General features: G+C 46.7%; 1 protein-coding gene across 1 annotated transcript; it reads right to left on the minus strand.

Moving 5' to 3' along the window:
• Nucleotides 1-266: 266 nt before the first annotated feature.
• LOC119962252 (cyclin-dependent kinase inhibitor 3-like) lies at nt 267-14,849 on the minus strand. The gene is made up of 5 exons (XM_038790242.1): nt 14,741-14,849; nt 5,708-5,906; nt 3,055-3,086; nt 2,796-2,899; nt 267-894 (listed from the first exon to the last, which is right to left on the minus strand). Exons 1-5 carry the CDS (start codon nt 14,847-14,849, stop codon nt 805-807), a joined length of 534 nt encoding a protein of 177 aa, XP_038646170.1. The 3' UTR covers nt 267-804.
• Between the last annotated feature and the right edge of the window lie 1,063 nt (nt 14,850-15,912).

Below are 15,912 nucleotides of genomic sequence, written 5' to 3' on the forward strand. Positions count from 1 at the left end.
CTTGATACACGTAGGTTGCCCTGTTTACTCTCATGTGAATCTTCTAATCAAGTTGTGAAGTTTTGTGCAATTAAATTATTTTGCAAGAAGTATGACGATCAAGCTCAAATATGCTGCCCTATTTTATATCACTGGATATCAGGTGTGGTATTTTATCTCTGCAATGAAAGCCAATTCTACATCGAGTACACATGTCGAGGAAGAACCTCTTGTACATTTCTTAGCACTTGTCTAAATAGGTCATCAAAAAAAAGCATGATAACATATTTGGATATAATCTAATAATTTTATTTTGGAGGGGGAAAAGGAGTCGCGAACACATGCTGCGTCAAGTGACTTTTATTCCACTGGCTAAGTTTAGCCTGCGTTACTAATGTTACCTATATGTAGACATACCAGATTGCTCTCAATATTCTGTTTCAATCAGCCATCACCTAAAACACCATGATTTTACTATTTATTCCTGTGTATAGAATCTTGCTGTGCAAATCAGCTGCTGTGCTTCCTACAATAAAACACCGACTACAGTTCAATATATTTTGGGAATTTCCGAAAGGTGCCATATAATACAAGCTCTTTGGTGTGGTGAACGAAAGACGAAGTTTAAATGGTAAAATACAAAAAGCAAAATTCTGCAGATGCTGGAAAAATTAATAAATGCTGCAACCACCCAGCATGCCCAACACATCCATGGAGAGGAACAGTTAACGTTTCATTTTGATGATTTCTGCTGAGGTTGGACAATTGTAACATTTATATATACAATCAGTCTTCAAAATTACAATCTACAGCCTGTTTCTTTTTTTATCTTGACACTGATCGGGCTGCAGCATCTTCTTTTGTTGCCAGGTACGTTGCCACGTTATCCCGGAAATCGTACAAGTAGTTGTATTGCTGTCCGACAAACAAAATAATTACAAGACGGTTTGTTCATGTTCTAATTATCCTCACATTTCCTGAATACATAAACTTGATCGCCTGTTCTTTAGGTGGTGGATGTCACGTGTTGTGGCCCCCTTCACTGCATTGACATACAAATCGTGGATGCTTCTGACACATTGGATATCTTCAAACGGTTGCTGAGCTCGTGTGTTTCTCAAAATCCTCTACATTGCACTTGAGTCATCAGGAGTCCCAATTACGAGGCTGTGGAGGAGAGTTTCCTGGACACCTCTAGTTACCACAGTTGGGATAAGTTGCATCTGTTGTATTCAGTGCAGCAGTTCTCAAACAGTTGCTTAAGGCAGGACTGGTGAGTTGCTGCTTCAATGTCAGGCATAGGGATGGAATTCCTTGTAGGCATGCTAGGTGCCACCTGTCAGGTCGATAGGAAGTGGGTGGCTTCTCATGCCGTACTGAAAGGTCATGGGATGGAACAGAAACAAAATAGTGGACCATTTCCGCAGGTTTGACAGCACCTGTGGAGAGAGAAGGGAGCTATTGTTTTAAATCTGGATGACTAGGTCATGGATGGAGTTGGCTCTTGGTAGGAAGGTGTTCTTGGTCATACCTGCCACACTGCATTGGCATAGGATGCTGTTGTGACTCCTTTGAGTAATTAATATGTCATGATATTTCGCTGACACTTGAACTGAAACGGAATAATGCTTATTCATTCTTGTGTGGCTAGGTCATCCTTTTACCATCTTGCATTTCCTGTGCAGTGATCGGTCTATAGTAAGGGAGGGTGGAAGTGTAGAATGGGTAAGCATCACCTCTTTGGGATTGAAATGGATGGGTGGTTGTGCGTTACTGATGCTTCATCGGAATGCCACGATAACAATACAGGTACTTGCCAGTTATTGGTCTGCAAGATGCCACCAACCGTAATAACTCAATTAAGAGTCAAATGCCTCCCCAAAGACCTCCAAGGGGGTGAAGGAAGCCTCCCACTCTTAGTCCTTGAGAGGGTGGAGTAATAGATATGGGATTTGGGTTTGTGCAAGGCTGTTATGTAGCCGAGATAGGGACTGAGAAATACCATTAAGCAAAGAGCACTTGCTTTAAGATGACAGCAAGTTGGTGCTCTGGGAAGGGAGTACAAAGTCTTGCAGCAGTGCTGTGAGGGAACTGACACGGAGCAGGCATAATAATTCTGAATGACCATACGGCACTCAAACCCAGGGTTTTCTTTGTCCTGACTTCAATGTCTCAGGAAATTTTGGAGATTTAGAATGAGTGATGTATGATCTTCTTTGACGTGGTGCGATACTCTGCTGCTCCCTGGGCGTAAAGCACACTTGATCATTCATAGTGCAATAAGAAATACTGGCACAGTGTGCAATGAAGTAGTTTCAGAGAAATTAAAGATCTGATGTAGGCATTTTGCCCTGCCTATAGACCCCCTGGCAAGTTTTAGAAAGGCAATAGAAGAGTTTGAGGGGAAGACCAGAACAGGCAGGGTAGGAATTGTGGGCTGGCTGCACCCCTTGGGAATAGGGTGGCTTCTTGCAGAGATGTGATGAGCACATTTAAAATAACTGCTTCTTTAGTTAAGCAGCAGCAAGGTATCAAAACCCATGAGGAGCAGGCTCAATGTTGGTATTGGGCCCTTCTTTCACAAATACAAGGTCTCTATGACAACAGTCTGGGAATCCTGGAAGTGATCCAAGGCTAATTTGGTGTCATATGAATCTTAAGCATTGTTAGCGTGGAGGGAATTTTGGCTATTTTCTGCCTGGAATGAGGCAGGGAGGACCAGTTCTCACTCGCATCACTCTTGGAATGGAGGGGGTGCAAACTAGTTAGAAATAAAATAAAGCATGAATAGTTTCTGAGACATAGTTCAACTGTACCTTCACTGTTTGTATCGCTGCCGCGCCTCTTAGTTCACGAAGGTGACCAATTGCATCTTCTGGTAGGATGGTATCAGACAGCTGAAGTAGAAGACATGCTGCAACTAGGAGACACAATTCAGGAAGGAAACGCTTTCAAATTGTGTTACTAATCTGATTAAATGACACTTCAGAGTTGAAGGACCACTCTTTGATATTCCTTTGGATAAAAGGGGGCTTCCAGAATGGAAAAACTGAGGAAATAAAATTCTGCACTTACTTAGACATGAACGCCCAAGGCCTCCGTAACATCTGCAAAGATAATTACAGAGAGTGCTTCAAGAAAATGGTTCAGATTTGAAAGTTATTTGCGACTGTATCAATATCAAAGATTCCTGGCATAAAACATGCTAATCAGTTTGTCAGGATTCAGCAACAATCAAGAATAAATGGTTGGGTACATGCAGAACATGGATAATCCTAGCTCTGATATTGTGAATTCAGTTATTAAGACCACAGATTCATGGCTAGCTTTCCTATTAATATGGCCTGACTTTGAGGTGGGATTCTGCCCATTGTGGGTGGAAAAGAGGATGGTTAAATTCTGACTGATGCAGGAAGTTCTTGTCCTCAAAAGTTAAAATGAAATGAGATGGTGATTGATATGTCACATTTTACATCATGCCCATGCAAAAAAAAAGACATCTGCTTTTGCTGGGCAGTGAGATAAAGGTGGAAATAGGTTCAACTGACCCAGCTGCAAGTTAAGGAAGGATACACAGAAAAGTTTATTTTACAGCACCTGAAGTGTTAATTTGGTTTCTCTCTCCACAGATGATGCCTGACCTGCTAAATATTTCATATATTTATCAGTTTCAATTTCAGGTTGCAGCCTGCACTATATTTTGCTTATTTTCTTATTTTACAAATGATTTGTTGGTTTCTTGTGAATACTAAGTGCTTCACCATTAACCCGCGTGCCTTCTGATCATAGAATTTACAGTGCAGAAGGAGGCCAGTCGGCCCATCGAGTCTGCACCGGCTCTTGGAAACAGCACACTACATAAGCCCACACCTCCACCCAACCCCCATAATCCAGTAACTCCAGCTAATTTATTTTTGGACACTAAGGGCAATTTATCATGGCCAATCCACCTAACCTGCACATCTTTGGACTGTGGGAGGAAACCGCAGTACCCGGATTAAACCCACGCAGACACAGGGAGAACGTGCATACTCCGCACAGACAGTGACCCAAGCCGGGAATCGAACCTGGGACCCTGGAGCTGTGAAGCAACTGTGCTAACCACTGTGAAATCATGCTGATGTGGGACTCAAATCCCACATTATTTTGAAGAGGTCTCAATGGGTTTTCCCATTTGGATGAAGAGAAGCAGAAATTGTGGGCAGACGGGTTAAGCAGCATGGCATCAATGCACTGACACTCTGACACCAAGCTATACAGACCGAACAATCCCTATTTCCAGCTGCCCCAGAAACAATAGGTTTCACAGAAATATAACTCAAAAGGTAGTAAAAACATTTGATCTAACAATTTCTTATACTGTGTCACTTCATCCTAGTTAATTTACTTTCTCCTAATCTACTAGTCCGAAAAAATGCGTTCTTCAATATCAAAGGCTAGTGAGTGGCATGAACACATCACTGAAATTTTTTTTTTTAAATTTAGATTAGCCAATTATTTTTTCCAATTAAGGGGCAATTTAGTGTGGCCAATCTACCTACTCTGCACATCTTTGGGTTGTGGGGGCGAAACCCACGCAGACACGGGGAGAATGTGCAAACTCCACACGGACAGTGACCCAGAGCCGGGATCGAACCTGGGACCTCAGCGCCGTGAGGCGATTGTGCTAACCACTAGGCCACCGTGCTGCCCTTACACATCACTGAAATGAGCGCATGCATCTACCTCGAGGTGACGGTACTCTATCCTTTTCAATGGGGTGTCCTCAAACATAGAAACAGGAAATAGGAGCAGGAGAAGGCCTTTTGGCCCTTTGAACCTGCTCCGCCATTCATTATGATCATGGCTGAGCATCCAACTCAATAGCCTAATCCCGCTTTCCCCCATATCCTTTGATCCCCCTTCACCCTAAGTGCTATATCTAACTGCTTCTTGAATACATGCAATATTTTGGCCTCAACTACTTTCTGTGGCTTTGGGCACCCAAATGCTGGTGGAGAAAGTGTTGCCACTTCCTTCGCTCACCTTCTTTCCCATCAGTGGTAATGGATGTGAACGGGCATCAGAAAGTTGACATACCCGGGGCACACTTGAGAGTTCATTGAACCGGGTACCTTTGCTGCACCCTGACACAGCTTTTGAGCAAGTGAGCTTTGCAATGCCTAACAGATAAACAAATACATTAGAGAGACTTACCCACCCTTCAGGTTCAGCTACTTGAAGGCTATCTGCTCAGTCCTACTGACCAAGCATAATTCCCCCTTCCATTTAAAACAATGCCAGTTTAATCAAACAACCAGTCATTCGAATCCTGCAGTACACTACTATGTCGTTTCTCACCTCCAAACAGACACACTCCCAATCAGAGGCACAGTAGCTCCCCAGAATATTTAGATTGACACTGGAACCTTTAGTGGATTTAGTGCTTGTGCCGTTGTGGTAACAGCCTCCCCGAAGAGGCGCCGGAATGTGACGACAAGGGGCTTTTCACAGTAACTTCATTGAAGCCTACTTGTGACAATAAACGATTTTCATTCATTTTCATTTTATTTCATTTTTCATGTCCTGCCTCGCTACAATTCTAACGTTGAAAAAAAAATCTGGCTCAAGCAATCACCCTACTTATATATTTTTTAACTGAGACGCTGTTACTTGCATTTGCAATGCACCCGCCAGAGAAGATGATGTTTCATATAGGTTCACAATGAACAGCTGCAATGCCACCTACTGGATAAGGATCCTTTTCTCATTTTCCAAGCAGATTCTCAGCTCTTCCAGAATTTTCCAACAGCTAGCAATATCTGGAACACTTCCATCAGGAAAAGGATGATGATACACTGTGAATCCCTGTTGCTGGTACGATTCCAACAAGCCTGGAACCCTGTATTTCATCATTTCTCCTTTGGTAATGTAGCCACTGTAGCCACCTAAAATGCAGATTTAGAAAAATGGCCATGCAGGCAATGGAACGCCTCATGAACCCAGAACGGTTTGTGGTCGCAGCGACCAGCAGTAGCCGAGTAGGTCAGTGTCCCATGTGGGAGCTGGAACTCCGCAAGTATCTGCAAGGAAAGGGATGGCCCCTTTGGAAAGAGTTTTGTTTGAATGAGGAGACAGGTCCCGGAAGTATCGGACATACTTGGTGGGAGAACCTCTCTCAAATTCACAAGAAAAATATGAGTAAAGCACGTAAGCCGATGGCGATTGTGTCCTGTTTGGCACAATTGCGAGGCACAGAGGAGGTCGTTCAGACGCTCCGGGCAGAATTAGAAGAAAGAAATAGAATGAGTAAAGTGGATGTCAGGGACATCGAAAAGGAAAACATGGATCTTAGAGGGAAGTTGGCAGAGAAAGGTAGAGAGGTGGATGATGCCAAGAGGGCACATCAGTCTTGTCTAGCCCATCTCAGCAGTTCCCAGACCCAGTACGAAAAGGCCTATCAGGACGTGCAACGTGCCGTCCTGATAAGAGAAGAATCAGAGAAGCAGGTAGAGGCTTTGCAGAGGCAATGCTCTGACCTTAAAGCAGCTTTGAGAGCACTCCATGCTGCCACCACAGAACACAGACAGAGTACTGTAGACCATGCAAAATGCAGGAAGCAGATTGCAGAGCTGCAATCGCTGCTTTCGGTGCAAAATGGGTTTCAAAGCACCTTTGGAACGCAGTTAGATGAGGAGAATGCCCCAGACTGGAAAGAGTTAAGTGAGACAGCGCAGCGTTATGTTCAGGGAACATGTGCGCCAGCAGCACAGCAGAAAAGACAAGCACCCCAACCCCCCACAGATCAGATAGTTACCGTTCCAATGAATCCAGTCACCACCCAGAGGAAAGCGACCACAGAAGGCGCACCCGATATTACTTACACCACCCCCTTAACTGTAACCCAACTAAGGGACGCGTGTGAAAAGATCACTCCGTTTCTCCCCACTGCAGACCCCCACCAGTTTTTCGCAAAGGTAAAGCAACAGGCTACCATGTACGGCCTGGACGAGAGAGAGCAGGTTAAACTCACAGTTCTGAGTTTGGACCAATCGGTTGTAGCAGCCCTCCCCGACCCACAGAACGTTGGCGGAGGCACCCTAGAGGAAATGCATGCCTCCATTTTAGATGCCATAGGGTATAATCGAGGTGACCCCGTAGAAGGACTTAATAAGTGCCGACAGAAGAAAACCGAGCACCCCACAGCATTCGCCGGAAGGCTGTGGATCCATTTTAACGCAGTATTTGGCAATTTAAATAGAGCCCATTTGAACCGGGAAAATATGGTTAAATGGACGCGCACCATAATTTCTCATGCAACAGAAGCAGGACAGAGCGCTTGTAACAGCTATGACCCCTCAGAGGAAGCCCATAATGAGAAGTGGGTCCTGAAAAGATTGTCCCGCGCTTGGGAGCAATCAGTTCAGGGCAGAGGCAAAGTGAAATCCCCAGAAGAGGCTCAGGCTGCAGCAGACATACAGGCAGTGAGAGGGCACCAAAACCCCGCGTGGGTAAATGAGGGAAAGAGCAGCCCTCCACAGAAGTCGCAGGAATGCTACAACTGTGGCCAGTTAGGACATTGGGCAAAAGAATGTAATGCACCCCAGAGATCACAGAGAGGCCAGCAGACAGGCACTCTGAACAGGAATAAAACAAAACCAATCCATAGTATAGGGATCCAGTCAGGACAGACCAATGTGGACGGAACGGACTGACGGTGTTCGGGCTCCCCCACTTGGGTCTGTGACACACTATGGGATCCATCCGGAAGACCGGTAGTCACGGCAAAGTTAAGAGGGAAGCCCATAGAGTTACTTTGGGACACAGGAGGGTCCCGCACCACGATTAACTCCACCACCACGGCACAGGCAGACACGTGGCCGACCACCTCCACCATCACACTTAGCGGTTTCACAGGACACTCGCAACAGGGACACATTACAGCACCCGTAGCAATCCAGCTAGGGAACATTTCCACCAGACACCCAGTAGTATTAGTAAATCCTCCCCGGACAGCAGAACACATCCTAGGGATAGATTTCATGAATGCCCATAGCCTGTCGTTCGACCCAGTGAACCAATGTGTCTGGCGAATGGCAAGATCGGACAGAGCACCCGCTACTCTCACAGTAGGAGAGTACGCTAATAGGATTAGTGCAGTAGGAGACTATTCATTTGACCCGACTACACTAAACATGGACAGACAAGTTAAGGCAGTATTAAACAAACATAGGACAGCATTTGCCAGTCACCGGCATGACTGCGGCAGAACGGCTGGACAAATTCACGTTACCGGACCTGACCCCAGACCACAGAAGCAGTACAGATTTCCCCTAGAAGCAGAGGGAGAAATAGAGAAGGTAATAGGTAGCTTATTGGAGCGAGGTGTGCTTAGAACAGTAGCCTCGACCAATAATGCCCCTATTTGGCCAGTGAGAAAGCCCGACGGATCATGGCGTCTGACCATTGATTATCGGGAACTCAATAAAGTAACCCCAGCAGTAGCCCCCACGGTAGCAACAAGCCCCGAGACCATGCTCAAGCAGGGACTCAACTCCAAGTTCTTCAAGGTATTGGACATTAGTAATGGCTTCTGGTCAATACCATTGGCAAAAGCGTGCCAGTACAAATTTGCCTTCACTTTCAAAGCTCAACAGTATACGTGGACATGCCTTCCACAAGGATTCCACAATTCCCCCTCCATTTTCCACCGACAGTTGGCGAATGGTCTAGAAAAATTTTCCCGCCCCGAATGTCTGGTACAGTATGTAGACGACCTACTACTGCAGACAGACATAAAGGCAGAGCACATTACGCTTCTGGCCGAACTCCTGGAACTTTTAACCTCAATTGGCTGTAAAGTTAACCCAAGAAAGGCCCAGATTTTGGAAAATAAAGTGATGTATTTGGGTACAATGTTTCAGCCCTCCGGTCGTTTTTAGGCCTGGTTGGTTATTGTCGGAACCACATCGACGGATTCGCGACAAAAGCCGCCCCACTCTCAGACCTCCTTAAGAAAGGAGCCCCCTGGGAATGGCTTCCGCAGCATACAGAGGCTGTGGAAGAGTTAAAGAAAGCCCTTAGCGCAGCACCCGCGCTACAAGTCCCAGACCCACTTTCCCCCTATGCAATAGAGGTAGCGAGCACAGATCTGACCCTCTCGGCCGTGTTACTTCAGGAACGGCACGAGCAGCTAAGACCAGTGGCTTATGCCTCCCGACTGTTAGACCCAGTGGAACAAGGATTTTCAGCCTGCGAGAGGCACCTCCTTGCTGTCTTCTGGGCAGTACAATACTTTTCTTACATTACCGGACTCAACCCCACCACCATTTTGACCGAGCACACCCCCACACAGTTACTCCTAGACGGTCGACTGAAGGACGGTTCAGTTAGCCAGATTAGGGCAGCTAGGTGGACACTACTCTTACAAGGACGGGACATTACAGTAAAACGGACCCGCACACACACATTTTTAGCCGACAACCTTCAATACCCAGGACAGCCCCATGAATGCGAAATTGTAGCACCCCTACACAACACAGGACCCTTTATAGCGAAGACACCCCCCAGGAAGATAGGGAACCCCAGACAAAGCCCCCAACACACAGACACGTGTGGACCACTACGGATATACGTAGACGGTTCATCCACGGTTTTAGAAGGTGAGCGTATCACAGGATGCGGCATCTATGTCGAGGACGCGCAGGGGCGCGCTCTCGAAGAGATAGCTTTAAAATTACCAGGACACTTAGGCGCGCAGGCAGCAGAGCTCGCGGCCATAGCATATATAGTGGACCACCCCGATTCTTTCCCCAGCCCGGCGGACATATATTCGGACAGTCTATATGTCTGTAATAGTTTAACAGATTTTCTGCCCCTGTGGAGGACACGAGGTTTTGTCTCCGCAGATGGGAAACCCCTTCCATCAGCCCCTTTACTCCAACACATTTTAGAGAAAGCGAAGGACAGGACCTTCGGCATTATCAAAGTAAGAAGCCACCATAGGTCATCCCCCCCTGGGAATGTAAAAGCCGACGCACTGGCTAAGGCAGGTTCCAGGCGAGGACACTTGTGGACACCCCCAGCTAGTGCACCAGCTAGCGCCCCTGTGAGCGCGATTCAAGTCTCACAGACCGATATTAAAGATCTAGTAGAGGCACAGAAGCAGGATGAGGATCTCAGGGAGATTTTCAAAGGCAACTTTGTGCCACAGTATGACAAATTCAGACACGCACTGACCACACATGAGGGTGTGATCATAAAGGATCAGCTTTATGTGGTCCCGCAGCAGGACAGGAATGAAATGATTGCTTTGTTCCATGATGGGCACGGGCATCAAGGGATCGACGCAACCACGAGGCACCTCAGGCAGCTCTGTTGGTGGCCTAACCTAAGGACAGATGTAAGTCACTACATCGAGAATTGCCTTATTTGCGCCCAGAATAACCCGGAGAGGTATTCTAAAAAGGCACAACTTTGGCATACTCGACCAGTTAATGGCCCCTGGACAAACCTCCAGATCGACTTTATAGGACCAATGCCCCCTTGTAGGAATGGCTATAAATACGTTCTGGTGGTCATCGATACCTTTACCAAATGGGTAGAGGCATTCCCCTCTAGAACGAATACAGCTAAGACAGCTGCAAAGATCCTGACCCACCACATCTTCACGAGATGGGGTTTACCCCGAAGTATTGATTCGGACCAGGGATCTCACTTCACAGGACGGGTCATGAAGAACGTCCTGACAATATTTGGCATAAAACAAAATTTCCATATTGCGTATCACCCACAGTCCAGCGGGATTGTAGAGCGCATGAATTGGACCCTAAAATCCACACTTAGAAAAATGGTTCAAGAGAACAACTCAACATGGGATTCAGTGCTCCCATTTGCACTCATGTTCATCAGAAATACAGTTTCAACTTCCACAGGATACACACCACACACACTCATGACCGGACGCCCTATGAAAGGTGCAGAATTCCTTTTAGGACTGGACATGACTAGCCCCGAAGTGACGGCCCTCACACACGAAAAGGCAGTTAAAGACCTGGTTGAGACTGTGAGGTCTGCACAGATTGCAGCCGCAGTTCAGCTAGGGAAACGCCGTAGACAACGCACAGCATGCTTTAACAAGACCGTACACCCCACAGAATTCCAGGTTGGACAACAGGTAATGCTATCTGTATACAACCCCAGCAGTTTTTTGGCACCAAAATATTCCGGCCCATACTCAATTTCGGATAAAATTAGCCCCTCAGTTTATAGGATAAAATATCCTAATGGTAAGACCGCGTGGTTCCATATCAACCAGTTAAAGGCATATGGAACACAGGCCAACCATGCACACCATGTCCTGCTAGACGCAGCAGAACACCTCACCCCACCCACTAGAGACACGTTTCCACCATCCCCCTCACAGACCAGTTCTTCATCGGACTCGCCCACGACTCCGCCCACTGACCACGACAGACCACGCCCCGAAACGCCCACAAGCTGCCGCAGCAGAGACAGCGATACAGACACTGACTCTGAGGACAGCCACAGCACACCACACTACAGCCCACATTGCAGCAACAATGACCCCGACTACAGTGACCCCATGGAAGTCACTTACATTAAAAACCCAGACCCACCACCCGACCCCGACGACCCCGACAATACCCATTCACTTTTGGACCCAACACTCTGGCACAGGGACAATTCGTACCGACTTGTCCGCAATGACGAAAGTGACCCCCAGTCACACAATTCAAAGATATCATGCCTGATCCACACAAGGGTGTGGGATCCGGGAGAGCAGGACGACACGGTGTCTGAATCCCGATACGGCAACCCCTTTGTGACCCTGTTCACAGAGACAGAGGAAAAGTGAGGTGTCCAGATGATGTAAAATAGGAACCGCTTGAGGGAAGCGATGTCCTTTCTGATGGAACCTGCACGCATGTTTGTTTGTCAGTTTATGTTTTTCTTGTTAATATGTTAAGGGATTGATTGCAGATCTTTTCAGCTGAAAAGATTGTGACCACCTCGCACGCACGTTAGCTTGTCCGCAGATACCTCTGAGAACTTCAGTTGTATCCTCTGGTGAACCGACACGGTTCACGACTTGTTCCCTGTTTTCAGATGAAGGAGCATCTTGGCTCCTCCATTGTTTTTAGGTGCCCCTCTATTCGGCGAATAGAGGCTGCAAACCCACGGTAAACACATTCTTGCCCGTTTAATCCAGGTTACTCAGGCAGTGGACAAACGGCACTGAGGACCCGCCCTGTCTGAGAACCCACTTTGGTCAGCCAAGCTCGGGTATGGCACAGCACGCCCTACCCGGGGATCCCATTCAAATCGTACCCGTAGCGGCCCATACGCAACCCATTCGACCTTTTGTTTCCAATTTGTTTTCATTTTTCGTTAGGCAGCCCTTAGGCCGCCATCCCACATGCTATTTACATCCAGGAACATTCGGATGGTAAATGAGCAAAGCCTGCGAGACGGCTCGCAGGAGAAAAGGTTAGGTGTATTGTGTTCATTAAATTCGCTTTTGAAAAAAAAAAAATGAGGGGAGTCACAGGGTGTGACTTGGCCAGTCATTTTAATGGGTCAATTGGAATTGAAAGACAGATACACTAACAAGTACGGATATTAAGCTGTATTGACAGATACTGTGCTTGATCCCATAGCTTTCGAAGGACGAAAAAGGGGTCACAGCAAGGATCAGCCGTACAGGAGGAAGAGAAAAAGGAGAACGAAGAGAAGATGATGGAAGCCTGCTTATTGCTCTTAAATGTTGTATTTGTTTATGTGGGAGCAAGACACGTTTCCCCCACAACCCCCGCCGTAAATGTTTCACTCACAGCAACTCCCCCGTGCTCAGCTCTGATCAGTGAGGTTCAGACCTGGTGCACAAAATTTATGACATGGTACTCCATGTCATATGTGATTGAATCACTGCTAGTGATTGCAATCCTCGTCATACTCGTACAGACCCTCAGGTTGAGGAAGTGGAAGAGGAGAGCCTCCCGTTCCTGCCCCTCAACCATCTATGGAGTTCAATCTCCTATCTTCGGTTTCCACCAATCCCCCCAGCCCATAAATGAATAAAGCACTGTGTGAATAGAATAAAATATACCCATGTATTATATTGTCCTGAACTCGACTGCCGAGTCAGGAAATGTTATGTGATGTGGTATGAATGGATGAGGTTTAGTCTGTAATTAAATGTTTAAGGTAAGATAAGGATAGTTGTGATAGGTAGAGGTTCCCGGTTTTTGGTAATGCATGTCCCCTTTGACATAGCGCCAAGTAGAGATGTCAGGTAAAAAATTTTCTTCCCATAGTCAAGGACAGAGTAGACGCTCAGGAGCTTGCCGAGGTCAGGGAACACAAAGAAGGCACCCAGAAGCACTCGAAGCAACGTGCATAGGTGATCCTTCACAATATTTTGATTGTGAGGATCACAAGGAGGGAATGTAGCCACTGTAGCCACCTAAAATGGACACTGGACTAAACAAGATGGAGAATTGCTAAGACTGCAGGGAAAAGCAGTTTAGCCAAGACAGTAGTCTGCAAAGACTGATTAGCATTTTGCAAGCAGCAAAACTAGTTTCTGGCCAGGTGGAAGATCTCAAACCAAAGGTGTTAATGGCAAAACGCTTTGCATATTAATGAGGCAATCCAGATCTGGGCACACACAATGGCAACATTCAGGTTTGAATAGATACTTTAAGTGGATGTCCAGACAGAGCGGCACCAGAAGTGTCCACTATAGAAACCGCCCCCTTCCATCAAGAAGAGACCCTCACATTGGGGGAATTGAAAAGATATCGATTAGAATTTGGTCCAATCGATACCTGAAGGTAAAGCCCGCCCCAAAAGAGGCACGGACATTGGGGTCCTATAAAAGATAGACCCCACACATGGTCCTGTCTGTTGTTTTCGTGCTCCGGCTTTGACCAAGAACTTCAACCTGTATCCTGACTCCAGCCGTCGAGCACCAGCCGCCGAACCGTAAGTGCCAATACGACGCTCGCTACGCAAACCAGGCCCACTAGACCCCCAGTGACCAGCACACTCTCTGAAGGTTGCAGACCAAGATCGGAACGAAGGCCTCGCTCCCTGACCTTGCCTGTTCCTGTTTAGTTAAGTATTCTGATCGCTTAAGTTTAGTTATAGCTTAGTCCCTTAGCGTGTGCATGCGTATTTATTATATTTGTATAATAAATATTGATCGTTTGGAACTTACTAATCGGTGTATCGTTTTATTACTTTGAACCTGACCTTGGAATATCTGTGAGTTGTCTAGATACGGCAACTGGCGACTCCCGAGCTGAAAATACATACATAGAGCCTAGCAGTGTTAAGCACACGGCCTTTAAACGGAGGCGTGTTAATACACTCCAATAAACGCAAATTACACTCAAGTAAAACGTGCAACAGTACAGAACACAAATACATCTTCTATCTTGCGGCTCTTGAGTTCTTCTGTCAATAGTTGAAGAAGATGGATACTATGAATTATATGCTCTACTAACTCCATATAAGCTATACATTTTACAGCCACTGTAATCCAACAATGGAATAGATAGTGCAGATTGCAAGAGCCTTATCTAAACTAGTAATTTAAGCCAGTAGAAATTGCGGCAGTCTGGTCGAGATCTATTGTGTCGATGTGCACAACAGTCACACATTTGTATCCGCTGTTCCCCAAAGTTAAGTTTCTTATTTCAGCACCCATTATTGGCAGGGAAAAAAGTGAATCAAATACAGGTTATTTTCCCCTCACCATTAAATACTGGGGGCTGGATTTTCTGCTCCAGTCGGGAATTCCCGTCCAAAGTCAACAGATGTTTTGGCTGCTCTCCAGATTTTCTGGTCCAGCTAGCGGCGCACATCGTCACGGGCGGGACTGGAAAATCGGCTTTTCCGATACTCGCGGGCATCATTGTGGTCGTTCCGGGGGGGGTGGGGGGGGAGGAATAAACCTTCCTATGTCGCTCATTATGATGCCAGTCAGTATCACAAAATCCCGCCCTAGCTTACCAGCAGCATTAGAAGAACTCGTCATGCAAATCTGCACCGAAAAAACCCCCAAGATAAAATATAAAGAAAATGATGAAGTACGACTCCAAAAGGCCAAAACAGTTACGACATTAGCATTATTATCCAAAACAGGGTTAGCACGGTAGCATGGTGGTTAGCATAAATGCTTCACAGCTCCAGGGTCCCAGGTTCGATTCCCGGCTTGGGTCACTGTCTGTGTGGAGTCTGCACGTCCTCCCCGTGTGTGCGTGGGTTTTCTCCGGGTGCTCCGGTTTCCTCCCACAGTCCAAAGATGTGCGGGTTAGGTGGATTGGCCATGATAAATTGCCCGTAGTGTCCTAAAAAGTAAGGTTAAGGGGGGGGGGTTGTTGGGTTACGGGTATAGGGTGGATACGTGGGTTTGAGTAGGGTGATCATTGCTCAGCACACCATCGAGGGCCGAAGGGCCTGTTCTGTGCTGTACTGTTCTACGTTCTACAGTCACCTTCCTTGAACCCACAGACAAATGACGCATACGTATCGGTCGTATAAATACGTATTTAGGTCGGCTCGTTGGTCTAGGGGTATGATTCTCGCTTAGGGACGGGGCCTCACGGTAGCATGGTGGTTAGCATCAATGCTTCACAGCTCCAGGGTCCCAGGTTCGATTCCCGGCTGGGTCACTGTCTGTGTGGAGTCTGCACGTCCTCCGGGTGCTCCGGTTTCCTCCCACAGTCCAAAGATGTGCGGGTTAGGTGGATTGGCCATGCTAAATTGCCCGTAGTGTAAGGTTAATGGGGGGATTGTTGGGTTACGGGTATACGGGTTACGTGGGTTTAAGTAGGGTGATCATTGCTCGGCACAACATCGAGGGCCGAAGGGCCTGTTCTGTGCTGTACTGTTCTATGTTCTATGTTCTTCTATGTATATATAAAT

The sequence above is a fragment of the Scyliorhinus canicula genome, chromosome 2 (genome assembly GCF_902713615.1).
Source record: "Scyliorhinus canicula chromosome 2, sScyCan1.1, whole genome shotgun sequence".
NCBI lineage: Eukaryota > Metazoa > Chordata > Chondrichthyes > Carcharhiniformes > Scyliorhinidae > Scyliorhinus > Scyliorhinus canicula.

Excerpts from the sequence above, each read along its gene's own strand:
- LOC119962252 (XM_038790242.1), bottom strand. The coding sequence starts at position 14,849 with ATGTGCGCCGCTAGCTGGACCAGAAAATCTGGAGAGCAGCCAAAACAT. Across the intron at positions 3,087-5,707 it reads GAGAAAAGGATCCTTATCCA|ATGTTACGGAGGCCTTGGGC; the intron begins GTAGGTGGCATT and ends TTATCTTTGCAG. Across the intron at positions 2,900-3,054 it reads CCTTGGGCGTTCATGTCTAA|TTGCAGCATGTCTTCTACTT; the intron begins GTAAGTGCAGAA and ends TGTGTCTCCTAG.